The sequence below is a fragment of the Rhincodon typus genome, chromosome 1, assembly GCF_021869965.1.
Source record: "Rhincodon typus isolate 14 chromosome 1, sRhiTyp1.1, whole genome shotgun sequence".
NCBI classification, from domain to species: Eukaryota; Metazoa; Chordata; class Chondrichthyes; order Orectolobiformes; family Rhincodontidae; genus Rhincodon; species Rhincodon typus.
Window position 1 is genome coordinate 69628766 of NC_063332.1, and position 27440 is coordinate 69656205.

At 41.6% G+C, this 27440-nt stretch overlaps 1 protein-coding gene across 1 annotated transcript in view; it reads left to right on the plus strand.

The window, feature by feature from the left end:
* The first annotated feature begins 993 nt into the window (after window positions 1–993).
* The window catches only part of asah1b (N-acylsphingosine amidohydrolase (acid ceramidase) 1b), a 31992-nt gene continuing 5545 nt past the window's right edge, over window positions 994–27440 (plus strand). The window contains exons 1-10 of the mRNA XM_020529489.2: window positions 994–1016; window positions 3791–4028; window positions 13794–13840; window positions 14707–14797; window positions 16651–16737; window positions 17787–17865; window positions 20012–20086; window positions 20453–20498; window positions 24274–24418; window positions 26972–27026. Coding sequence (XP_020385078.2) covers window positions 994–1016; window positions 3791–4028; window positions 13794–13840; window positions 14707–14797; window positions 16651–16737; window positions 17787–17865; window positions 20012–20086; window positions 20453–20498; window positions 24274–24418; window positions 26972–27026 — 886 coding nt within the window. The remainder of the gene's footprint in view (window positions 1017–3790; window positions 4029–13793; window positions 13841–14706; window positions 14798–16650; window positions 16738–17786; window positions 17866–20011; window positions 20087–20452; window positions 20499–24273; window positions 24419–26971; window positions 27027–27440) is intronic.

Consider the following 27440-nt stretch of genomic DNA (forward strand, 5'->3'; position numbering starts at 1 on the left):
AACTGCAGATGCTGGAGAATCTGAGATAACAAGGTGTAGAGCTGGATGAACACAGTAGGCCAAGCAGCATCAGAGGAGCAGGAAAGCTGACGTTTCGGGCCTGGACCCTTCTTCAGAAATGGGGGAGGGGAAGGGGGTTCTGAAATAAATAGGGAGAGAGGGGGAGGCGGATAGAAGATGGATAAAGGAGAAGATAGGTGGAGAGGAGACAGACAGGTCAAAGAGGCGGGGATGGAGCCAGTAAAGGTGAGTGTAGGTGGAGAGTTAGGGAGGGGATAGGTCAGTCCAGGGAGGATGGACAGGTCAAGGGGGCAGGATGAGGCTAGTAGGTAGGAGATAGGGGTAGGGCTTGAGGTGGGAGGAGGGGATAGGTGGGAGGAAGGACAGGTTAGGGAGACTGGGACAAGCTGGGCTGGTTTTGGGATGCGGTTGGGGGAGGGGAGATTTTGAAGCTTGTGAAGTCCATTGGGCTGCAGGGTTCCCAAGTGAAATATGAAGTGCTGTTCCTGCAACCTTCGGGTGGCATTGTTGTGGCACTGCAGGAGGCCCGGGATGGACATGTCATCTAAGGAATGGGAGGGGGAGTTGAAATGGTTCATGACTGGGAGGTGCAGTTGTTTAGTGCGAACCGAGCGTAGGTATTCCGCAAAGCGGTCCCCAAGCCTCCGCTTGGTTTCCCCGATGTAGAGGAGGCCATAATGGGAACAGCAGATACAGTGTACCACATTAGCAGATGTGCAGGTGAACATCTGCTTGATGTGGAAGGTCTTCTTGGGGCCTGGGATGGGGGTGAGGAGGGAGGTGTAGGGGCAGGTGTAGCACTTCCTGCGGTTGCAGGGAAAAGTGCCAGGTGTGGTGGGGCTGGAGGGGAGTGTGGAGCGGACAAGGGAGTCACGGAGAGAGTGGTCCCTCCGGAAAGCAGATAAGGGTGGGGAAGGAAAAATGTCTTTGGTGGTGAGGTCGGATTGCAGATGGCGGAAGTGTTGGCGGATGATGCGTTGGATCCGGAGGTTGCAGTAAATTCAGATCTTAAGAATTCCTCCTACAGTCTATTTGTATTTCCAGCCTTTTAAGATAGCAATAAGGTGCCAGTCGTGGCCAGGCCTTCCATTTCAATGCCATCTGCCTCCCTCAGCCCTGTGGGATATGAAGCTGAGAAGACTGCAACCAGGACTGAGCATGTCTGAGCCCTCCAGCCTCAAGTGTTCCTTGGGTCAACAAAAACTCCAATGGCAACAGACACTACTGCAGGGCAGGCTACCTCCACCCCAGCTACAAAACATGTCACTATTGAGATATAGTGCGAGGGAAAGAAAGGTGACTTAACAAGGACACTCCCCAGACCATAGAGATACAGACTTCCTGTCACTGACTACACTGACCTGTTGACAGACTGTACCCAAGCCCCTGAACTGTTATTGGAGGCCACCCTTATTGTGCTGGGAGGCCCTGACTGAAGTGTGTTTCCGTTGACTAAGGACTACTTTGAGACATGGCCACTCAGTTGATGCACATGCAGTGTAGGTATGAGATTGATATAGCACATTGCTATACAGCAACCTGATTGCCACTTGATTGCTGACAACCATGACAAGCTGCTTGACTTTGTGTCTGCACTAAATAGTAGTAATACTGAAGGCAAGACAGAAGTAGTATGATCCTCCAAGCTCCAGCTGAGTAACAAAGTCAAGCAAGACAGGGTTGCTGTCAGCATTGAAGCCAGCACAAAGTGAGTGAGTGAATGCTGAGAGAGTCTGCAAGGAGCCCTGAGATGCTGCCTGTCCAATCCGTGAATTGGGTGCCCTCCAAGCATTTCAATGAGACAAGCTGGTGCAAACTATATTGCAGCATTGAAGTGTAGGAACTATTGTAAGTAGATCAGAGATATGCCAAGTTGATGCAGTGAGGCTGGCATATGTTGGATACTAATGACCATGAACACAGGGTGCGTGCAACCATTGCCGGTGGAGTAGGTCCTGAGATTTTGGTGCCTGGTGTCCATGATGGATGTCTGCAGGATCTGTCACCAGGTCTCAGCTCTGATTTTCTCAACAGGAATTCTTAGCTTCTAGTTTCTATCCAGTGGGTGGGAGAAAAGGAAACTACATATTAATAAAGGTGACAGTGAGTGATAATCCATGTTCATAGGCCTCTCACCACTCAGTAATAAGAATCTCACCAGCCATCCAATACTTGGTTGGAAAATGGGACTTCTTAGTCTCAATGTCGAAAAGGTCCTCATTGGACATCTCACCCAATTTTTGCAACTTTCATACCATGGCTCACTTTCTCAGCAACTGGGAAGATTTCAGATTAATGACTTTTTCATCAGAACTGTGAAAAATCTGAGATGCAACAAGTACTGAGGAAAGGAAAGGAACAAGGGGAGTAAGGAATACAAAAAAAAAGCCTGTGAGGGGAGAGCAAGTAGGGAAGATTAGAAGGAAGTATAACAGTACAAGGCAAAAGGAGTGGGGATAATTGGAGAAGTGAACGTGAGTTTAGAGAAAGTGTAAATGGAAAATGCAGTATCCATCAGTTGCATTCCAAAGAAATGGGAACTGAAATAATGGAGTGAGAAGCCTGTAATATGGCTAATTGCAAGATGAGATTCCTTGAGCTTCATTGGACTAGTAGAGGAGGTCAAAGATCAAGGTAAAAGTAAGAGGCAGAGAAATAAAATGACAGGCAATATACAGTTTAGTCTCCTTATTTGAAAAAAAGATATAATTTCAATAGAAATTCAGCTTAAGATTCATTCAGTTCATTCCTAGGATGATGTCCTTATCTCATGAAGAAAGGTTGAATAAGCTGGCCTCTATCAATTAATGTTTTGAATGTGATCCAATCTTATTTAAACTTAATTAGATTCTAAGGGAACTTGGTAAGTAAATGCTAGGAAGATGCTTGTTCTTGTGGGAGAGGCTTGAAATAGGGACACAGTTTAGAATAAGGGATTTTTTCTTTAATGACTAATGGTGAGAAGTTCTTTTCTCTCAGAGTTTGTTAGTCCATGGAATTATCTTCCTACTAAAGTATTGGCTGGGTCATTGAATTTATTTTTTGGCTGAGTTAGATTTTTTTGTCAGCCAAGAAAGTCAAGGGCTATGTGTGTCAGACAGGAAAGTGCACTCACAACACAACCAGATCAGGCATGATATGACTGTATGGTGGAACAGGTTGAAAGAGCCCAATGGCCTGCTCCTGCTGCTAAGTTCTGTGGTGCTTTGCAATCAGAAGCTCATGTGATGAACAGTGGTGTTCCACAAAGTGATCACCTAATTTTCGTTTGGTATCCCCATTGTAGAGTCTGCATTGAATACTGTATACTAAATTGGTAGGAAAGACTTAAACCTAGACTTTCAGGCTAACAGGTAAGGACTCTACCACAAGAGTCCATCAACCAAAGGTTTTTACACTAGTGCCAGCCCCTCAATGGGGAATGGAGGAAAGAGATTAAATGCTGACAATCAATATTAAGAGATAGTAGGAACTGCACATGCTGCAGAATCTGAGATAACAAGGTGTAGAGCTGGATGAACACAGCAGGCCAAGCAGCATAAGAGGAGCAGGAAGGTTTCGGGCCTAGACCCTTCTTCAGAAATTTCTGAAGAAGGGTCTAGGCCCGAAACGTCAGCCTTCCTGCTGTGTTCATCCAACTCTACACCTTGTTATAATCAATATTAAGAGTTCAGTTAATGAGCAAAACAGGTATCAACACATATCAGAGCTTAATTTATTGGGCTTAATCAATTTGGGTTGCGGTCTGTCCCAATGTGTTGACACTCAGTTTTCTAAATGATAACAACAGCTCATCCGAAGTTTGGGACGAATTTGAATTAGATAACATAGAGAGCGCTGCCGCTTTTTGTCCTAGTCTACATCCCTTTCCTTCCTGTTTCCGCCCTCAGAGGCTGTCAGAAGCTCCTGGGGCCGGGATCAGAGAGAAGGGGAAGATGCAGACGGGATATTGTTACTTGCTGCTGGCTGCTCTCTCGCTTTCCGCACTAGCACAGTTCGTGCCGCCGGTGAGTGAATGCATTCGCTGTTAATAAGTTACGGCCTTCCAGACTTGACAACGCGGTTTCCGGGTTTTCACAACAGTCCAGGGACCGACCAGATACTAACTATGGAAGGTTCCTGTGCTACAGCAGAAAGGATTCTGATGTTTTTAACGTGTGTTATGAACTTTTATACTTATGTAATTTTCACATGCACGGAGGAGCTGCGAGTGCCCTTTTGTGTACCTTTTTGAGAATTTTTTTTATTTAATTATCTTCAGTTGCACAATTGTCAATATTTCAGGGAGGGAACGGTAGATATTATTTAGAAACTGAGATCTTGTACATCCATGCCAGTTTTTCTGATTTGAATAGGAATGAAGGTGGTGTTTTACTATCTATCACCCTTACCCATAACCTCATCGCATGCTTCTACAAAAATATTCATAAGTTTCATAAAATGTAAATATTGGCCACGCCTTTGTCGACTGATTTCTTGCTCAGCTGGTCTCTCAGCTTCTGTAATCTTAAACTTCTCCAAAATTCACCTTCCCGTGACTGAACTGGGTTGCTAATTGAGGTTGGAGATTCATGGAAATGTGGTTTTTGATCATGTGAATTGTTGTTGTGATATTTGATCAGGACGCTTGATCACATTATGCTCTCCTGTGCTGCAGCCACCTTACGTTGTCCGTCAGTACACCATCGCAAAGCTCTAAATATTTGGTTTGTTTTGCTTACTAGTGAGTTAGCTGGCACAAATTTTAAATCAATGAACAAACAAGGAAATAAACATTTTAAGGAAAAGTAATATTTAAATTAAAACTACTTCAATGACATTTCTTTGGTACTGAGCATGGTGAGAAACATCAAGTTTTATCTTTTTTTTATTTATTCGTTAATGGGATGAGGGCGTCGCTGGTCAGGCAGCATTTATTGCCCATCCCTAATTGTGTTGAGGGCAGTTCAGAGTCAACCACATTGCTGGGAGTCTGGAGCCAGACCGGTAAGGATGGCAGTTTCCTTCCCTAAAGGGCAGTAGTGAACCAGATGGTTTTTCCTGACAATCGCCAGTGGATTCATGCACATCACTAGATTCTTAATTCCAGATTTTCATTGAATTCAAATTCCAACATCTGTCGTGGCAGGATTTGAACCTGGTTCCCCAGAATATTATCCTGGTATCTGGATTAACAGTCCAGCAATAATACCATTAGGCCCTTGCCTCCCCTTTGATTCAGCACAAACATCTTTAGTATGTGACTGCTAACTAAAGTTTTCAGTAATCAAATTTGTAGTTTTTACTAGACAATTAACAAAACTAAAACCAAACATAATTTAATTCATTAATTCTTGCAATCCATGACTCAAGCCCAGCTTTAAGAATATGATGTGTAATCTTTGAAGAAGAACCAAAGCTGTTTAATTTCCATAATTAAATAATATTTTGGTTGTGAACATTTGGGCTTTTAACTCTCAGCTCTGTGCCAAATTGACTATTGTTTAATTGATGCTTGAGTGTGCATCACTGTGTAGCTAGTGCCACTGTCAGACCAATGTGGATGGAAATGCAGAATCGCACCTGCGACTGTCTCACTGAATGGCGTAGCACGTCCTCACTGCCAAGCTGTTCAAACACCAACACTACATCCCTACTGGAAGGCTGGGAGTTCCTGTAGAAGTGCACAATGTTAAGAAATCTAAATCTTCAGGATGGGAAGTAACCCAAGGAGGAAAAAAGATATCCCCAGCACACAAAACCTCCTCTGGTGAAAAACCAGTTCTTGTGTTTACAGCTCAAGTAATTCCTTTATAACAATGTATTGAAGCTTTGGGGCACCAACATTCTAAACAACACTTTCTGTCACAGTTGCAGGATTATAAAATGACCTCCCAATGCAGAGACTTGGTACTTATGAAAGCTGCATGCTACTGTATCACATTGCAAGGCATTAGCAAACACTCTAATCTCAATGGGCAAATATTGTGCATGGAATTATAACAGGTTTCATTTTCAGCATAGGACTAAAGATCATTCTTTAATTCTCAGTACAGTGCTCTTGACATAAATAAGCTTACTGGAAAAAAAATTCATTATGTACATCTACCTAACTACCTCACTGTTATTTTGCTGGAGTGCATTAGAGTTTATTTCAGCCCTGTGAATATGTGGTTTCTGATGGTTTTATGACAATCGATGATGATTTCATGGTCACCGTACTAAAGACTGGTTTTGTATTCCAGATTTATTAAATGAATGTAAATTCCATCAATGTGATTTGAACCCATGTCCTCAAAGCATTAGTATGGATTACAAGTCCACTGACATTACCGCTGCACTACCATCTTCCACATTCTTTGGGTTTCTCCTTTTTTTTTTAGGATAATCCTGATCTAATGTCTTAAACTGGATTTACAACCATTGGAAATTTTTTTTACTGCACTTGTTCTTAAAACCTTTTCATAAACATTTTGATCCAAATTCAAAAGGACGTTGACAAGTCGGTGAATAGGTGGTAGTTGAAGTTCAACACAGAAATGTGAGGTGATGTACTTTGATAGGAAGAATGTGCATAGACAATATAAAATGAGGGGATCAATTCTAAGGTGGGTGCAGAATCAGAGAAATCTTGATGCACGTGTACACATGATTGGAAGAACAACTGGAAAGAGCATAATAAAGTACACCGTATCTTGAATTTTATTAATAGTTGATAGAGTACAAGAGCAAAGAACTCATAAAACGCCTGTTAGATCCCAGCTGGAGTCTTGTGTACAGTTCTACATGTCACACTGTAGGAAGGATGTGAACACATTTCAAGAATAGTTTCACGGATGAGAAACTTAAATCTACAATGATAGATTGGAGAAATTAGCAGTGTTCCCTTGGAGAGAATATGGTTAAGAGGAGATCTAGTAGAAGATTTCAACATCATGGCAGGGTGCAGCTGGGTAGAATAAATAGGAGAAACTGCTCCTACTCATAAAATACAAAATTGGCTTGAAGTTAGGAAACAGGGTAGTGGCAGAGGGTTGCATTTTGGACTGGAGGCCTGTGACCAGCAGTGTGCCGCAAGGATCGGTGTTGGGTCTACTGCTTTTTGTCATTTACACAAATGATTTGGATGTGAATATAGGAGGAATGGTTAATAAGTTTGCAGATGACACCAAACTAGGTGGTGTAGTGGACAGTCAAGAAGGTTATCTCCGAGTAAAACAGGATCTTGATCAGATGGGCCAATGGGCCAAGGAGTGACAGATGGAGTTTACTTTAGATAAATGTGAGGTGTTGCATTTTGGTAAGGCAAACCATAGCAGGACTTATACAGTTAATGGAAGAGCCCTGCGGAATGTTGCCAAACAAAGATTCATAGGGGTGCAGGTGCACAGTTCCTTCAAAGTGGAGTCGCAAGTAGACAGGGCGGTGAAGAAGGTGTTTGACATGTTTGACTTCATTGGTCAGAACATTGAGTATAAAATAGTATGGAGTCATGTTGCGGTTATACAGGACATTGGGGCCACTTTTGGAATATTAAAAACAATTCTGGTCACCCTTCTATAGGAAGGAATTTGTTAAATTTGAGAGGGTGCAGAAAAGATTTACAAGGATGTTGCAGGGACTAGAGGGTTTGAGTTATAGAGATAGGCTGAATAGAGTTATTTTACCTGGAGTGTCGGAGGCTGAGGGGTGACTTTAGAGATTTGTAAAATCATGAGGTACATGGATAGGGTGAATAGACAATGTGGATTTCACAAGTTTCAACATCTCCCCTCCCCCTACCGCATCCCAAAACCAGTCCAGCTCATCCCTGCCTCCCTAACCTGTTCTTCCTCCCACCTATCCCCTCCTCCCAACTCAAGCCGCACCTCCATCTCCTACCGACCAACCTCATCCCGCCCCCTTGACCTGTCCGTCCTCCCTGGACTGACCTATCCCCTTCCTAACTCCCTACCTACACTCACCTTTACTGGCTCCATCCCCGCCTCTTCGACCTGTTTGTTTCCTCTCCACTTATCCTCTCCTCTATCCCTCTTCTATCCGCCTCCCACTCTCTCCCTATTTATTTCAAAACCCCCTTCCCCTCCCCCTTTTCTGATGAAGGGTCTAGGCCCGAAACGTCAGCCTCTCTGCTCCTATGATGCTGCTTGGCCTGCTGTGTTCATCCAGCCCTGCACCTTGTTGTCTAAGGTCTTTTTTTCCTAGGGTAAGGGAGTCCAAAACTAGAGGGCATAGGTTTAAGGCAAGAGGGGAAAAATTTAAAAAGGACCTAAGGAATAACTTTGAATCAGAGATAGTAGGAACTGCAGATGCTGGAGAATCCGTGACAACAAGGTGCAGGGCTGGATGAACACAGCAGGCCAAGCAGCATCATAGGAGCAGAGAGGCTGACGTTTCGGGCCTAGACCCTTCATCAGAAAAGGGGGAGGGGAAGGGGGTTTTGAAATAAATAGGGAGAGAGTGGGAGGCGGATAGAAGAGGGATAGAGGAGAGGATAAGTGGAGAGGAAACAAACAGGTCGAAGAGGCGGGGATGGAGCCAGTAAAGGTGAGTGTAGGTAGGGAGTTAGGAAGGGGATAGGTCAGTCCAGGGAGGACGGACAGGTCAAGGGGGCGGGATGAGGTTGATCGGTAGGAGATGGAGGTGCGGCTTGAGGTGGGAGGAGGGGATAGGTGGGAGGAAGAACAGGTTAGGGAGGCAGGGACGAGCTGGACTGGTTTTGGGATGCGGTGGGGGGAGGGGAGATTTTGAAACTTGTGAAATCCACATTGATACCATTGGGCTGCAGGGTTCCCAAGCGGAATATGAGTTGCTGTTCCTGCAACCTTCGGGTGGCATCGTTGTGGCACTGCAGGAGGCCCAGGATGGACATGTCGTCTGAGGAATGGGAGGGGGAGTTGAAATGGTTCGCGACTGGGAGGTGCAGTTGTTTATTGCGAACCGAGCGTAGGTGTTCTGCAAAGCGGTCCCCGAGTCTCCGCTTGGTTTCCCCGATGTAGAGGAAGCCACACCGGGTACAGCGGATGCAGTATACCACATTGGCAGATGTGCAGGTGAACATCTGCTTGATGTGGAAAGTCTTCTTGGGGCCTGGGATGGGGGTGAGGGAGGAGGTATGGGGGCAGGTGTAGCACTTCCTGCGGTTGCAGGGAAAAGTGCCGGGTGTGGTGGAGCTGGAGGGGAGTGTGGAGCAGACAAGGGAGTCACGGAGAGAGTTGTCCCTCCGGAAAGCAGATAAGGGTGGGGAGGGAAAGATGTCTTTGGTGGTGGGGTCGGATTGCAGATGGCGGAAGTGTCGGAGGATGATGCGTTGGATCCGGAGGTTGGTGGGGTGGTACGTGAGGACGAGGGGGATTCTTTTTTGGTTTTTATTGCGTGGACGGGGTGTGAGGGATGAGGTGCGGGAGATGTGGGAGACACGGTTGAGGGCGTTCTCGACCACTGAGGAGGGGAAGTTACAGTCCTTGAAAAACGAGGACAACTGAGATGTACGGGAGTGGAATGCCTCATCCTGGGAGCAGATGCGGCGGAGGCGAAGGAATTGGGAATAGGGGATAGCATTTTTGCAGGAAGGTGGGTGGGAGGAGGAGTATTCTAGGTAGCTGTGGGAGTCGGTGGGCTTGAAATGAATATCGGTTTCTAGGTGGTTGCCCGATATGGAGACAGAGAGGTCCAGGAAGGGGAGAGAGGTGTTAGAGATGGTCCAGGTAAACTTAAGGTTGGGGTGGAAGGTGTTAGTGAAGTGTATGAACTGTTCGAGCTCCTCGTGGGAGCACGAGGAGGCGCCGATACAGTCATCAATGTAACGGAGGAAGAGGTGGGGTTTAGGGCCGGTGTAGGTACGGAAGAGGGATTGTTCCACGTAACCTACAAAGAGGCAGGCGTAGCTTGGGCCCATGCGGGTACCCATGGCTATCCCCTTTGTCTGTAGGAAGTGGGAGGAATTGAAAGAGAAGTTGTTGAGTGTGAGGACGAGTTCGGCTAAGCGGATGAGGGTATCAGTGGAGGGGGACTGGTCGGGCCTGCGGGACAGGAAGAAGCGGAGGGCCTTAAGGCCATCTGCATGGGGAATGCAGGTGTAGAGGGACTGGACGTCCATGGTAAAGATGAGGTGTTGGGGACCGGGGAATTGGAAGTTCTGGAGGAGGTGGAGGGCGTGGGTGGTGTCACGGACATAGGTAGGGAGTTCCTGGACCAAGGGGGAGGAATCACTTTGTCACACTGAGGGTGATGTGTCTATGGAACAAGCTGCCAGAGAAAGTGATGGAGGTGGGTAAAATTGCAACATTTAAATGGCATCTGGATGGGTGCATGAATAGGAAGGATTTAGAGCAATATCAGCCAAATATTGACAAATGGGACTAGGTCAGGTTGGGATGTCTGGTCAGCAAGGACAAGTTGGATTGAAGATTCTGTTTCCATGCTCTGTGACTCTATAAATCAAGAACAGGAGGGTGCAGGTGTAAAGTACTTGGCAGAAGATACAATGAAATGTGAGAAAAGCTTTTTCACACAATGAGTAGATAGGGTATGGAATGCACTGTGTGGAATTATGGTGGAAGCAGGGTCTACGGAGGCATTCAAGAGGACGTTGTTTATTTAAATAATCACCTAACGTGCAGGTGTAAGGGGAAGAGGCAGTTCAATGACACTAAGTTTATAACAGTCATTTGATGAGCTGGTGCAGACTTGATGGACTGAATGGCCTCCTTCTGCACCATAGTGATACTGTGATATCGTGCTAGCCAATCTGTGTAGTGAATTTCAGTGGCTGAATGGATGAAGCTAAGGATTAAGGGATTAAATGAGGAGGAGAGTCAAAGTCCAGATTTAGCCAATTTAGCTAATAGTGGCAGACACTGACGTAAAAGATTTAGGGCAAAACCCTCAAGCTGCTGTTGGATTTTTAAGCGTTTCACAGCCATTTCAATGTTGAGTTTGTGACGTGGGATTTTTTGTGGAGTCACATGTTTCCACTTGTCTAGCATCTTTTAAACAGATCCAGATCACACCAGAATTGGGAGCAGGTGCTTTTTGCATAGATGTGACCATTGGGTAAGGCATTATTGATGTAAAATTGAACTGGTTCTGGCTCCATTACATCTAGGTCTTGTACTATGCAGAAATGCTTTCCAGACCTGGGACCAAAACTGCATGAAATGCTGGTTTCCTAATGTCAGTTTTGAATTTCTGAATCTTTTGTTTATATTTTCTGAGCAACTATCTTTGGTCCCTCGAGCTTGTGGTAACGTGGAATTGCATAATTACTGTTAGACCATTCTTCATTTGGAAATCACCCTGACTTCAGGTCCCCAGCTATAAGTGAAGTCGGGCTCTTTTTTTTTTGTTCTTTATCATTCTATCACTTGCTTCCTAATTTTCTCTCCTGTGTATTGGTTACGTCAAAACACATCAGGCATGACCTTGGAGTGATTCAGGAATGAATGAATTTGTATAAGTTCCTGTATCACCTCCTATTATATTTACTGTGAGAATAACCAAGAGCACAGATTTGTGCTTAAGAAAGTCAAACAGTTAGTTTATTATGACTAATGCTCAGTTATTTAAGTCAAAATGATAGTTATTTGCTAAAATACCATTCATAAAAATTAAAATTAGAATGAAAGATACTCAAAAGACTGATCTCATTTCCAGCTTCATAAGATTGCTGGAGATCTGTTACTTGTGTAAAGATTCTCTTTCTAGAGTTAAGAACTGAAAATGGTGCACAGAAAATCTAGAGTCCATTATAAAAGATTTAGTAGCAGAGCACTTGGAAAACAGGATCAGACAGAGTCATGATGTGTTTACAAAAGGGAAATCATGCTTGAAAAATCTACTAGAATTTTTTTGCAAGGATGTAACTAGTATAGTTTATAAGGGGGGATTGGTGGATGTGGCTTACTTGGACTTTCAGAAGGCTTTTGATCAAGGCCCACATAAGAGATTAGCATGTAATATAAAAGCACATGGTATTGGGGATAGTGTACTGACATGGAGAGAGAACTGGTTAGCAGGCAGAAAAGAAAAAAGACAGTAGGAACAAACGAGTCTTTGTCCTACTGGCAGGCAGTGACTACAGTCAGTTCTGATATATCGCAATAGTTGTGTTCTCATGCGATCTCACATTATAAGAAAACCGTGCAATAGCTGCACCATTTAAACTAATGGGGCCAGAATCACGTTATAGCCAATACAGATAAGGAAAGTTTGTGTTCTACAGATGGCAGTCTGAATTCTTCAATCGCGTTAAAGCCAATTCGCGTTGAAGAAACACACTTTATAGCAGAACCGAGTGTACTAGGAAACTGCGGGGATTAGTGCTTGGATGCCAGCTATTCACAACATGTATTAGTGATTTAGACGAGAGAACAAAGTGTAATATCACAAAGTTGGGTGGGAGGGTAAACAGTGAGAAGGATGCAGAGATGCTTTAGTGTGATTTGGACAAGTTAAATGAGTTGCAAAGTCATGACAGATGAAGTTTTAATGTTGATAAATGTGAGGTTATCCACTTTGGTAACAAAAACACAGGCAGATTATTATCTGCATGGCAATAGATTGGGAAAGGGGAAGGTGCAGTGAGACCTGGATGCACTTCTGCACAAGTTGCTGAAAGTAAGCTTGCAGGTGCAGTGGGCAGCGAAGAAAGAAAATGGTATGTTGGCCTTCATAGTGAGAGGATTTGAGGACAGGGACAGGGGATGTCTTGTTGAAGTTGTGTGTCGCCTCGGTGAGACCACGCCTGGAGCATTGTGTGCAGCTATCGTCTTCTTATCTGAGGAAGGATGTTCTGGCTGTGGAGGGACTGATTCCTGGGATGGCAGGACTTACATAAAAAGTGAAGCTGAATCTGTTTGTACTATATTCACAAAAGGAGTTTAGAAGAATGATGGGCGTGGCGGGGGGAGGGATATCTCCTAGAAACCTATGAAATTCTAGCAGGAATAGACAGGGTAAATGCAAAAAGGATGTTCCTGATGACTGGAGAGTCCAGAAGGGAGGGATTCTGGATAAAAGGTAAGCCACTTAGGCCGGAGATGAGGTGGAATGTCTTCACCCAAAGAGTAAGCCTGTAGAACTCTCCAGTACAGAAGGTGGCTGAGGCCAGGACATTAAATGTTTTCAAGGAGGAATTAGATATAAAGAGGGGTGGTTCCTATGCAAAATGATTGCTTGTAGCCAGTCTTGTACAGATCAAAACTTAAATTGCTGCTTTCCCAAAACTGGTTAATCATGCATCAATGTTAGGTATTTGGTTACGCCTAGGCCAGAGGCAGAGACCCATCTGTTGTCTTTCAGTCTGGGTAATTAACTGTTTCAACCATTAGCTTGAACGACTTTTGTCATCAGGTTGTGCTCAGCTAGAGAGAGCTGTTCACACCTCCCGGTGAACTGAGAACTTTCTAGGTTATGAATAAAAATAGTACAGTTCAAAAGGTCTCTCTTGATTTCTTCCTGAGACAAGTACAGTCTAATTCCAAAGGCAGCTGAAATCCACAAGGGTGATCATGTGACTTTGGAAGCAGTTTTGTCAGATTCTTCATTTGAAGACCGGTTAACTTCCCTCACAAAATATACAAAATTATAATCATGTAGTTGTGACGGTTTACAAAAGCTACAGTATTATTCTGGCACTCTACATACAGAGCAGATTAGTTTTCTGCACCTTTGACATGTCTTGTATTGGTGTATTTTTAAAATACAAAACAGTAGTTTTATGGAAGTTAAATTTTTTGATATTATGTGCAAAGAAGGTTGGGCATTTTTAAAACCTTACTTTCTTCAAGCAGTATACTGAAGATTGCAGAAGAGGCACGTATCCACCATCTGGCCCCACGTAAGTCTGAAAAAGTTTTCGTACCAACTTTTCACTGAGCCAAATTTCTCATTCATTAAGTTGCACTTACTTTATTTCACAAGCAATGAACCTACAGATGTAATTTTACTGATGTGACTAGTATTCAATCTTAATTACTTTTCCTGACATAAGGCCGATGGATATGTCCACAAACAAGAAATTAAATATTTTGTTCTGTACAGCTGCCTGAGAGCAATGTGTGCTGCTAGAGTTTGAAATTACTATTTATTTCGTGTATGCTGTTCTAAGCCTTAAAGTTATTTGTGAAATATATACCCATAATTTTTCAATAGACGACAGCCACCCATGCAAATAATATTTGTAACGTGTTCCTCTCTCCAGAGGTTTTGGGTCACTGAAATGCATCTAGTATTTGAATCCAAGCTGCGAGTGAAAGTCTGGCAAAAGTCACCCATTGATGGTCTCAGATGAAGTTTCTTCACTGATTTCAACCAAACATTTTTAAAAGGATACCGTGGTTGGAGAATGATGTGTTCATTTTGCCATCAGAAAGATTGATATTGAGTAGTTGACACATTCACTATTCAAAATCTATGCACTATAAAACCATTTTGCTGCACATTTTGCCATTTTTATGAAGACTAATTAAAGAATTAGAATCTTCTTTATTTTGAATAAACAACTTTTGTTCCTCGTCTCAGTATGTATTCCTTCTTTTAATTAAAGGAATGACTGAAACATAGTAATATTTAAAAATATATTGTATTACCTTGTATATTTGCTTAAAACCTATCTGTTGTAATATCAGTATCAATACCATGGAATTACCTTTTTTCCGTTTAACGTGACATTGTAATAAAAATAGACACTGTGTATGTTTACAGGTTTAAAGGCATTGTTCCTTGGTACAAGATAAATCTTGACTTGGCTCCACGCGTGAGGTGGAACCAGTTGATTAATGAGAAGAAAGTGGAGGTATGAAGCTATCATTTTGTATTCTTACTACTGTATAGCAAAATGTAACACAGTTGACTTATGCTGATAGTTTTGAGTTTGTGCATCAAGTATAGCTGTGTTACATAAATCAGGGACACCCAGGTTTGAACGTTGCCAATAGAAAGTGAACCTTTCTTCCCAATGTTGGTGATACAGGCATTGAAATGGATCTCCGCTACTACCAGGCAGCCTGTCCCTCACATCCAAATTCAAAATATGCTTAGATGTTACGTGAGGGCAAAGTGGATTCCTCATAAACGAGCTAAACGTTCATTATCGAAGCTTATATAGGAATAAAGCCTTCGAACAACTGAAGAAGCTGTTCCCCGGATGATTTGAGCAGAAAAGAGTGGATGAGAAAGAGGAACAATATTTGAGTGGATTGAATAGCTTTAAGTAACAGCTGGCAACATGGATCAATTAAAGTAATTGCATTTGGAATAGTGGTACTAAATTTTATTGCAACCTTTACAATGTTTAATTATAATTAACTTTAATTGTCATCAAATCACAAAGTTTTTACTAATGTTGGATTCTGCATTAACTATGACTCAGTTGCTACCACTCCATAACTTAAGCACAAAAGTCAAGGCTGAGATACATAAGAACATAAGAACTAGGAACAGGAGTAGGCCGTCTGGCCCTTCGAGCCTGCTCCGCCATTCAATAAGATCATGGCTGATCCTTTCGTGGACTCAGATCCACTTACCCGCGTTCTCACCGTATCCCTTAATTCATTTATTGTTCAAAAAAAATCTACCTTTTTTTAAAAGCGTTTACTGAAGTAGCGTCAACTACTTCACTGGGCAAGGAATTCCATAGATTAACAACCCTCTGGGTGAAGAAATTCCTTCTCAGTTCAGTCCTAAATCTGCTCCCTCTAATCTTGAGGCTATGCCCTCTTGTCCTAGCTTCACCTGCCAGTGGAAACATCCTCTCTACTTCTATCTTATCTATTCCCTTCATAATTTTATGTGTTTCTATAAGATCCCCCCCGCTCAATCTTCTGAATTCCAATGAATATAATCCCAATCTACTCAGTCTCTCCTCATAAGCCAACCCCCTCAACTCTGGAATCAACCTAGTGAACCTCCTTTGCACCCCCTCCAGTGCCAGTACATCCTTTCTCAAGTAAGATACTAAATTATGAATGAGATGTTAAACTGAGATTTTGGTCTGCTCCCTTGTGAAGATGTGAAAGGTCTCATGGTACTGTTCCAAAGTAAGGTGAGAGCATTATCTCTCAATCAATATCACAAGAGATGGATTTTCTCTTTATTATCACCACTTTGGCTTCTGCATTTCTTACATTACAGTAGCAACTACACTTTCAATGTGCTTCATAGACTGTGAAGTGGCTTGAGGCATTTGGTGGTCATGGAAAATGCTGTATGAATACAAATTATTTTTCACAGTTCAACTCCAGAGTGATCTCTGACATTTGCTTTTCTTGTTTTTTTTTCGAAAAATTGATGTAATAGGCCAGTACCTGAGCATTAGCATCAAAGTGCATATCTAACATTTTGTGTAAATTAATTCATCTTTGGGAGTATAGAAATGCAATTTCGAAACTTTTTTTAAAAGAAAAAAGTGAACTGTGTCATTTTGAAAATGCTGGATCCAAGAAGCCTCTGTGTGCCTCTTTCTCTCCTCCACCACTAGTCTCTCCCCAATCTCTCCTAGTTATGTTATCATTTTGAAAAATGAACCTTTGATTCAGGCTACCAGAATTGTGTATACCATTGGTGCTACGTACAATTAAACTAGCTTGTAATTTTATTGTTGATTCAAATAATGTGACCTTACAATGCAACTTTTCTGATGAATTTCAGCTGACCAGTTTAATCCAGGTGATCAAGGAATTGGCAAATGATTTCTTTCCAAGTGGAAAACTAATTGAAATAGTGGATAACAGTTTGGTAAGGATATGTTTGTGGTATTGGTTCCAAGATTTATATTATTTGAATATGATGTGGGAAAGTTATGTAAATGGCTGTTTAATTACCTGAGCCTAGAGTTTTCACTTTCAATAGATTTTTCAGAAATTCTGTTTATTCCATCATCTCCCCCGCCGATATATTCTGCCAACCAGTGCAAAGGCTGTCAAAATTTTTAAGTTAAATTGGAATCATTGCCAAGTAAATATTGGAGAACTTTTTCCACTAGTTTTAGAAATACTGTGCCAGAAGCAGACCCCATCCCTTTAGAATTTGTGCTAATTGTGCTCATTTGCAAGTGATGAGTCTCCAAAAATTCAGCTTTTGACTCCAAGACCACCAATTATGTTTTGAGTAGAATTTGGTTTTAAATTTAACATTGCACCCCAAACCAACTATGAAATAGTTTTTTCAATAAATTTTGTAGCCAGTGACGTGGGTGGTGGGTCCATACTGAATTAAATTCTTAATTATTTTGTGAAAATCAATTTTCAACTAATTTTGCCAAGTTTACCACTGTTAAGTATACCAAGGAATGTGATTAAAGCATTTTTAAAATTACTTTTCAAATGCAGCTCCATCATCCTGTTCCACAGTAAATTTCGATCTGTTAAAGAAATAAGTTTGAGTGCAAATTCATGTTGTAATTTGTCCAGATTTGTTAATTCTGCCTGAAGCAGAAACTCTGCCCCAGGGCCTATAGCAATCCTGAGGTTTTGAATTTGCATATGGTTGGTTGTTTGTCAGATCTTACCACGTTGCTTTTATAGACATGTCCCTTTCCACCAACTAGACATGAGACAATGTAAGAACCTCAGCTAGTGTCTACTGTTTAGGCTACCTCCCATTATATTTTTAACTAACTTGTATTCCAGCATTGCCTCTTCACTTAGCTAATTTTAAGTTCCTCAATTGTTCCTCAATTCTCAATTTGAACGGCAAATGCACAGATTAGATCTGACAAAATGATCCTCTACGTTTTCAGATTTTGGTACATGTGGAAAAAATTTTAAATGCAATTTTTCTTTCAGCCTCCGCTGGTGGACACACTTCCTTCACCATTTAATGAAGAAATAAAAGGAATTGCAGATGTGTCAGGAGTGCCGCTAGGTATGATACAGACTTGTAAAATAGATGCTATTTCACAAAGGAACTTCATCATGTGGTATAATCTATTAATGTGAATGTTGTTACTTAATAAATGTTGCCTCATTTATATTAATCCACTGTATTTCTCCTCCCAGCTATTATGTCTCTTATCTGTTCAAAGAATTGAGGTTTGTCAAATAATTGTATCTTTCAGGCCACTTCTAATTGGTTTCTCTTGGCATTTTCATTATTAGGTCCTCTACACTTTTAATTGATTTCTAGGCTCTGTCATAGCACCTTGAAACCACTTACCAATGTCATTCCCTTCGTTCCAGCTCTATTTTCGTCTCGTTGATACTTCTGAATTTTATTTGGTCGCACATTGAGTCATCCCGTGATGACGCTAGAGCTTCAAACCTGAGAATATAAATTTGCACTGGGCCCTTATTTTTAACCTTCCCTTCATACCATTCCCTATCTATTAGTCATCCATTGTTCCTCCCTCACTGCTTGTTCACCACCTCATTGTTGTAACTGTACACTGAAACACGTATTCCAGAAATATATCTTCATCTCTGATCTATCAGGTTGAATCCTTCTGAAGTTCTGAAATTTTAACCTTGCAAAGTGACACTTACTGCAATGTTTGCCCAAGTGCTACATTTGAGATGTTTTTTTTAATGTTTAGATATTACTGAAAAACAAAACTTTAAATATATACATAAATGTCAGACTTGGGAGCTGGATCAGGTCATTCAGACCTTTTCAGCCTGCTTCAACATTGAATAAAGTCATGACTGATATGGTTGTCTCAACTCCACTTACCTGTCTGTTCACCACAACCCCTTTTCTGTCAAAAATTCTATTAAAGCCTTAAATAAATCTAATGGCCTAGCCTCTCTCGCTTTCTAGGGAAAAGAATTCCACATACTATGAAGTGACCTGCTGTTGCACAGTTTAAGATGCAAAATTCAATTTCAATACATTTGCTGTCAGTTACTTGCACAGAGTCCAGCTTTTGTCATCGTATCTCATTTGAGGCTTTGTCAATGAAGATGACCATGATAAACCACTGTAGAGGTTGGCTGTTACAGTTTTATGTGTGCTTCATTCCATGAGATTAACAGCAGTGTTAATTATAATGACGCATGCCTTAATCGGTAATTTTCTCTCTGAATTTCCTTGGCTTCAAACTGTATTGGTTTCACAAAAATGAATTGAATTTGAAGTAGCACGAGTGTTATTCAGACTTCTAAATTGATTATAAATGGTCCAAAAGAATTATTGTGATCCTCTGGCTCTGTATCCCTAATGTTCTGAATGAAGGAAATCTTGCCACTGATCAGCTATTCGATGAAATATTCTGAAGTATATTCAGCTATAACCAGGTTTCTGTAAGTAATTGTTCACTGTTTAACCATTTCTATTTTTAATAAACTTTTACTATATTTTAGCCAAGTAACAGTAACTAACAATGCTTACAGTTAATTCTTTTACGAACTCATAACAAGCAATCACACTCAGGTCATACATTGTGATCCTTTTCAGATGAGTAACTTTACAGTGGCTACTGAACTGGATAATTGTGTCATAAAGGAATGATTAGTATTTCATCTTGTTATATTGTCTCCTCTGGAGTGCATTAGATCATGAAGTAACTCGTGTTTATCCTGGAGCTTTTGAATCAACCTTGGGTTGGCTGAAATAAATTTGGGAATCAATTATTAATTTACTTTGTAGTAGAAGCAACCCTTCTAGCTCAAACTCTACATTCATCTTCCTGTCCAATCTTGATTTCAAAAGATTATACCATAAACGTGGTATTGAAAACACTACTTCACAGACATACTGTACCCATTGTTGGGATTGTATGAAGACAGGTGGTGAAGTTACTCTGCTTTCCGTTCATGATTATACACTATTTGATGGTGACACATGGTGCCCAAAGTGGGCATGTTTTTATTTTTCACTAACCATATCATTCCTCCTTTGATCCTTTAAAAAAAAATCAAGACAAAAAGGAGGAGAAACTTTAGTCCAGCTTTTACATTGAAAAATGTGTAGGTGTGATTTGCAGAAATTGGGGGGAGCATTTAAACTGAAATGTCAAACTTACAGATTTGCTTTTATTCTTTAACCTTATTCCTAACATTTTTTCGCTCTATAGGAGAAGTTATGCTGTTTAATATCTTCTATGAAGTATTCACGGTGTGCACATCCCTCGTAGCTGAAGATAATGCAGGTATATCATTAACTTTCTCAGCAACATCTGCCAGGTCACATTTTATTGGAAGTGGTAAAGAAATTAACTGAATCCTTTGACATACCTTTATGGCAAGATATATATCAATCTTTTGAAATCTTTGTTTAGTCACAATTTGGCTTATTAGACAGAATATTGCCCATGCATCAGATCACCGTCCCGATTTACAACATCTGTTAACTACTTCATTCCTTAATTTGTACATCCCTCCTTCATGTTCCTGCTAGACATAGTGGATTTTTTTTTTCAAGAGTGCTTCTTCCTCACCCAATTGTTTCAAATATTACTTGCATCGTTCAGGCTGACATAGCAGGAGAACTGAACATATTTATCTTTGACTTTTAGGGAGACTGTACCATGCTAGAAATCTGGATTTTGGATTATTCCTTGGGTAAGAAACTAAGCTGATTTTATATTTAGGGACTAGAGCCTTCTTATCTTTTTAAGATTAACATTTTCTTCACTTTTCACGGTGGAAGACACTAGTAGCATACCAGACCTTTAAGAGGGTCGGGAGGCAGAGGTGAGTGCATTATGCATTAATAATCTGGGGGACAAAGGAACTGAGGGAAGTGTTGCTAAGTTTGCAGATGACACAAAAATATCTGCATCACTAAGGAGAAGGTGCTGGGGAAGTTGAAAGTTCTGAAGTTGGATAAATCACCTGGACCAGATGGACTACACCCCAGATTTCTGAGAAGATAGCTGAGGAGACTATAGAGGCATTGTTGGTGAGCTTTCAGGAATTACTGGAGTCAGGGAAGGTCCCAGAAAATGGCTAATGTAAGAGCCCTGTTTAGGAAGGGAGGGAGACAGAAGACAGGAAATTATAGGCTGGTTAGCCTGACCTTGGTCATTGGTAAGATTATTAAGGAAGAGATTATGGAGTACTTGGAAGTGCTTAGTAAAATACAGCAGTGATGGTATGGCTTTGTCAAGGGGAAATCATGATGCGTATATCTGCTAGAATTCTTTGAGGAGGTAACGATCAAGTTAGACAAAGGACAGCTAGTGGACGTGATCTATTTGGATTTCCAGAAGGCCTTTGACAAGGTGCTGCATATGAGGCTGCTAAATAAGACAAGCCCATGGCATTAGGGGCAAGGTACTGGCATGGATAGAAGATTGGCTGACTGGAAGACGACAGTGTGGGGACAAATGGTTTTTTTTTCCAGGATAGCAGCTGGTGACTAGTGGAGTTCCACGGAGGTGCATGTTGGGACCACAGTTAATCACATTATGCAATGATAATCTGGGGGATGAAGGAACTGAGGGAAGTGTTGCTAAGTTTGCAGATGACACAAAAATAGGTGGAGGGACAGGCTGTGCTGAGGAAGGAGGGTGCCTGCAGATAGACTTGGACAATCACGGAGAGTGGGCAAAGAAATATTAGATGGAATACAATATAGCAAAGTGAGATTATGCACTTTGGTAGGAAGAATAAAGGCATATAATCCCTGAGTTACTATGGAAAATTAGTTAATCGCTAATCAGCATCAGTGTACATATGCAAACTGGATGAGTAGTTACCATGAATTCCCCAGTATCAACATCCTGGGGGTTACTATTGACCAGAAATTGAATGAGGCCAGTCATATGAGTACTGTGACCACAAGAGCAGAAGGGAGACTAGGAATCGTGGAGTGAAGAACTCCCCTTCTGACTCCCCAAAGCCTGTCTATTATCTGTGAGCCACAAGTCAGGAGTGTGATGGAATACTCCTCACTTGCCTGGATGAGTACAGCTCCAACAAGTCATTGAGTGTCTTTAAGACAGAGATAGGTTTACGATCAGCAAGGGGATCAAGGGTTACAGGAAGAAGGGAGAAGAATGGCTTAAGAAACGGATCAGCATGGTGGAGTAGATGCAAGATGGGGTGAGTGGCCTAATTCTGCTCCTCTATCTGAAGATTTTATGGTCTAATTCTGACCTAATTTACTTAGACAGTGTGCGCACAGAACTACACTGATCGCAAAAGGTTGACCATGAGACAACAGTGTCCTGTGGATAGCAAGAGTTAGAATGGTACCTTGACATAGTGTGATTGGCATCTTGCCTGATATTGTACAGTAAATAGTTTTGCATTTATAAAGCACCATTTATTAAGAACTTCCAAAAAGACTATGTCCAGTAGCAAAGTCCCATGATTGTTGTTGGACAGGCAGTTGTGGCAGCCAGTTTGCACAGAGCAGGTCCACAAAGGGATGTAGAAATAATGGTCATAAACTCTGTTTATGGTGATGAGGCCAACTGTTCTTCTATCCGTGGTGGTGGGATCTTTCTGTGCTCCACCTGATCTGATAAAGTTTGCAGACAAGCTCTTTGCAGCTCTAAGAAGCTCCCAGCAGCTGCATTCACTCAGTTCTGGCTATGAAGTATCATCCAGTGAATGGAAAATGCTTCCGTTGACTCTCCCGTTTGTGGTGGGTCTAAATCCCAAAAGGGCAGCGGGATCAGGTCCTGTCGTTCTGTCATCTGGATGTTGTGAGGAAATCAAAGGAGAGAACGCATTAATTCGTGTTTCTCAGCAGAAGAAGAATATTCTTTTTTAGGGTAAGAAAGGAGACCTACATTCATATAGCACCTACCATGACATCCCAAATAGCCATTGAAGTATTTTTTTTCTTTAACATGCTGTGACTGCAGTAATGTAGGAAACACTGTAGCCCATTTTGCACTCAGCAAGCTCCCACTTGTGACAATGACCAGATAACCAGCCTTTGAGTCATTGGTTAAAGGGGGCAAATGTTGAGCAGGACATTTGAGAGAGCACCCCTGCTCCTTTCTTATAAAATAGTACTTTTGGGATATTCCCCCATTGGTCAGCAAGGTGTGGGAACGTTGTGGGGGAAGTGAGCAGGATTCCAGCAGCAGACTTGTTGATGGGCTGAAGATTATGGAGAATGAAGGTTGAGAGTCTGGCTGTTGAAATAGCCCTAGCAGGCAATAGTGAAGTCAGGCTTAATATTATTACCAACAGATAGGGGCGGTGATGGCCTATTGGTATTATTGCTGGACTGTTAATCCAGAGACTCAAGTAATGGGTTAGAATCCCGGCATGGCAAATGGTGGAAATTAAATTCAATAATGGGTATATGAATAAGAATGGTTTAGAGGAATATGGGGCAAATGCTGGTAAATGGGACTAGATTAATTTAAGATATCTGGTTAGCATGGACGAGTTGGACCGAAGGGTCTGTTTCCATGCTGTATATCTCTATGATCCTATGAACACTCCAGAAGCTTGACGTCATCTGGGACAAAAGCGGCCCATTTGACTGGCACCACATCCACAAACATGCACTCTCTCCACTGCCAATATTTAGCAACATTGTATACTATCTACAAGATGCACTGCAGAAATTCACTAAGGCTCCTAAGATAGCACCTTCCAAACCCGTGACCACTATAATCTAAACGGACAAGGGCAGCAGGTATGTGGGAATACTACAACCTGCAAGTTGCCCTTTCAAGACACTCACCGTCCTGACTTGGAAATATTTCCGTTTCTCATGTGTTGCTGGAACAAAATACTGGAATTCCCAACCCACCGGCATTGTGGGTCTTCTCCAGCACATGGACTGCAATGGTTTGAGAAGGCAGCCCACCACTGCCACCTTGAGAGCAATTAGAGGTGGGAAATAAATGCTGGTCCAGCCAGCAATGTCCATGTTCCCTGAATGAATTCTTTTTTTAACACATGTAATGGTTATCAGGTAGCAGCTAACCTGGTGGAACCACACACCCAGAAAGGAATCCTGTTTCAGTTGAGAGGTGTAAATAACAGCTTCCTTGAAGTCTATTTACAATTGATTTCATTGTGTTGGCTCACCTACCTACTACACCTACACAAACTAAACAACTTTGTAGTACTTTAAAGATGCCAGACATGATGTGAGGTTCTTGTCTAACCTTGACCTATTACTAAATGTATTCTGTGTGAATATTATTCTTCTACAGCTAATACATTATAGCTTTTGGGCAAATTGGTATGGCATTGTAGAAGGTGTTAAATGTGTTCTGCTAAACATATCCAAACACTTTACTGACTCAAAAGATATAACGTGAGGCATTTTTCAGTGGTGTGGGAAGCTAGTTTTAGTTGTTGCCAATATTTGTGGTAAACTATTATTTCCTTTGATCATGCTTCTGTCTTCTCCCTGCAGTTGGGATATCAAAAATAGTAGCTGGAAAATTCCAGAATACCTTCGACCTCTGACAGTTAATCTGAATTTCCAGAGGAACAACAAAACTGTATTTAAATCCACTAATTTTGCTGGATATGTTGGAATGCTGACTGGCATGAGACCAGTAAGTTACTTAGAAATTCTAAAACTGTTTCTGTCTTTGCCTTCTAATCTATATTAGCTGCAAAAACTGATGTGTTGCTCCAATGCTTGTTGTAGATCAAAATGTAATGCTGCATTTGTCAATAATATTCAGTGCCATCCAAGGAAAAGACTCTTCTGTTCATGTGTTTATCTGAGAGGCATAAGACACCACTGTGCAGAAACGTGCCTGTCTATTGGTTAAACGTTTGAAGCCCTTAGCCCGTGGAGCCTGGGGAGTATACACAATGTGTGCCTCTTGATAAGTGGTCTTTTTCCTCCCCTATTCCTCATCAATTTATCCTTCCCACACCAGACAGTGTCACTGGTTTTATTAATCCTCCAATGTTCACAGGATGAAGCGACAACCGTGCATGGCAGATTCCAAACTTTAGCCAGCCAATCTCTTCCTGATTAATGATCTAAAACTCACCAGCCATCCTGTGGCCTTGGAGATGTCAAACGGTGCTAGAAAACTGTTGTTTCTTTTTTTAAAAAATGCCATGAGTAGAAATAGATGATCTGGGAATACAATCATAAAATAGTCACTGGCACTCTCCATAGAATGGACAAGTAGAACCTAGAACCTAGAACCTAGAACATAACACTGCAGTACAGGCCCTTCGGCCCTCGATGTTGCGCCAACCTGTGAAACCAATCTGAAGCCCATCTAACCTAAACTATTCCATTATCATCCATATGTTTATCCAATGACCATTTAAATGCCCTTAAAGTTGGCAAGTCTACTATTTTTGCAGGCAGGGCATTCCACGCCCTCCCCTCCCAGCCCAGCCAACACATGGATGAGGGACTAAAAATGGCAAATGCTTACACCAATGACAGCAGTTATTCTGATAGAGGATAAAAATAGCCAAGAAGCAGATGATGCTGGTACATGAAAGATTCTACACTTTTGAGGCAGGCTTTGCTCGAGGGGAGATGGAGTGGGTGGTGGGGGAGGGGAAGCACCCTGTTGCCAAGAACACCAGTTAGATTAAATGAGTGTGTGTCCAAGAGAACACTGCTGTTCCATTTCCCTGTACTGCAACAGCAATCCCTGATGATGCTCAACTTAAATTTAAACAAAAGTTATTTTTTCTTTATTTAGTGCCTGTTTCTATTCAGGGAGCAAGGATTGGCAATCAGTGTGTGGGCAAGACTAAATTGAAGCCAATCAAATGCCTCATCTTTGCAAGGTGCTTATATTTGCTGAATAGATTATGGGAACAGGAGTAAAATTCCAGTAGAATTCCACTTCGGAGAAGGTCACAGCAAGATTTTAAGGAGTGTCTTGGAAGAGAGCGTGCATGAGAAAGGGAAGGAATTGCAGAGCATGAAGCCAAGTTAACTGAAGGTGCAGCTATTATTCATAGAATCCCTACAGTGTGGAAGCAGTCCATTCCGCCCATCGAGTCCACTCAACCCTCAGAGCATCTCATCCAGACCCAAGCAGGCTGTTTTGTCCTGGATGGTGTCAAGCTTCTTCAGTGTTGTTGGAGCTGCACCCATGCAGGCAAGTGGGGAGTATTCCATCACACTCCTGACTTGTGCCTTGTAGATGGTGGACAGGCTTTGGAGAGTCAGGAGATGAGTTACTCAGTATTCCCAGCTTCTGACCTGCTCTTATAGTCACTGTGTTTATAGATATTTGCTAATCAATCCATTCAGAGGTGCTATGACATACTTTTGGGGCAGGTGGGACATGAACCCAGGCCTCCTGGCTCAGAGTTGAGGATATTACCACTGTGCCACAAGAACCCATTATTTGTATGGCTGATACAATACTTAAGTAAATTACAACACAACAATACTTTTCTTCCCTGACCTTCGTTTGTTATACATGTTTTAATAAACATGAAAAGTTGTGGTTGTCATGGTACATTGAGGCCTGTGGTTTTATGATTCTGAAGAAGTCTACAGACTAGTGTCAACCTACATAGAATTACCCAGAATAGACAGCATAGAAATTGGTCATTTCTGTTTTTGTTCTTTCATGTGTTTTATGTAGCTGTTCTTAAATCCATCTCGGCTATTTGTCTCCATGTCTCATTCCACATTCTAACCTCACTGTAAAATTTCTCCTAAATTCCTCGTAGTTTCATTAGTAATCATCTTCTGACCTCTATTCCTAGACATTTCCACAAACAGTATCATTTTCTTCATGTTCATGTCACCAAACCTTTTAATAGATTTTAGGCCTCTCTCCTGGAGACGTAGGTTCCAGCCCATTTAAATTCTTCATGTTGTGAATAACTCTTGATATTTTTATCGTCTTCTAAATCGGATTTCCTAAATCAGCTAACAGTTTGCCTTTTTTGTAACCTGAGGTGACTCACTCCTCCCTATTGGATCATTGAAAGTTTTCTGTTTCTCACAGCTTGAATAAGATTACAAGTTAAGGCATTGTATCTAACCAACCATGGGAAAATAATTATTAATAAGCAATGCATTCAGTGTTTAAAAATAATCACATGGCAGTGCACTTTGAAATTGAGGACTCTTCTGTAATGTATAACCCAAACTGTTGTCTTTACAGGGGATGTTTACACTTACAATGAATGAACGTTTCAGCATTGATGGAGGATATATTGGTAATTAACACTGATTATCATTCGGGCTTGCATTATTTTACCAAAACATGGTGTTCTAACTCTCTTTTCCCCTCGTGTTTAAGGTGACTAACATTCTACATGAACCTATACTATTATATGAAATGCCAGGAGGAATTTTAATTTATTAAAATTATTTAAATAGCCTCCTCCTGTTAGGAAGCTTCTTGACTAAGGAAGACTTGCTTCCTCTCCAAATTAATTGGTTTTGAAATTACTAAGGTCAATGCATGATTGGCAGACACTGCCAAATGTGGAGAGGTGGGCCACTTGAGGGGTTCGGTAGATGGGATATTTAGATGTTTGTGGACTCCATCCCTTACCTCAACGTCACTTCTGTATAGTCCTGATAAAGCTGGAGTTGGTGCCTTCCTGGATTGACCTTTTCAACTTCGA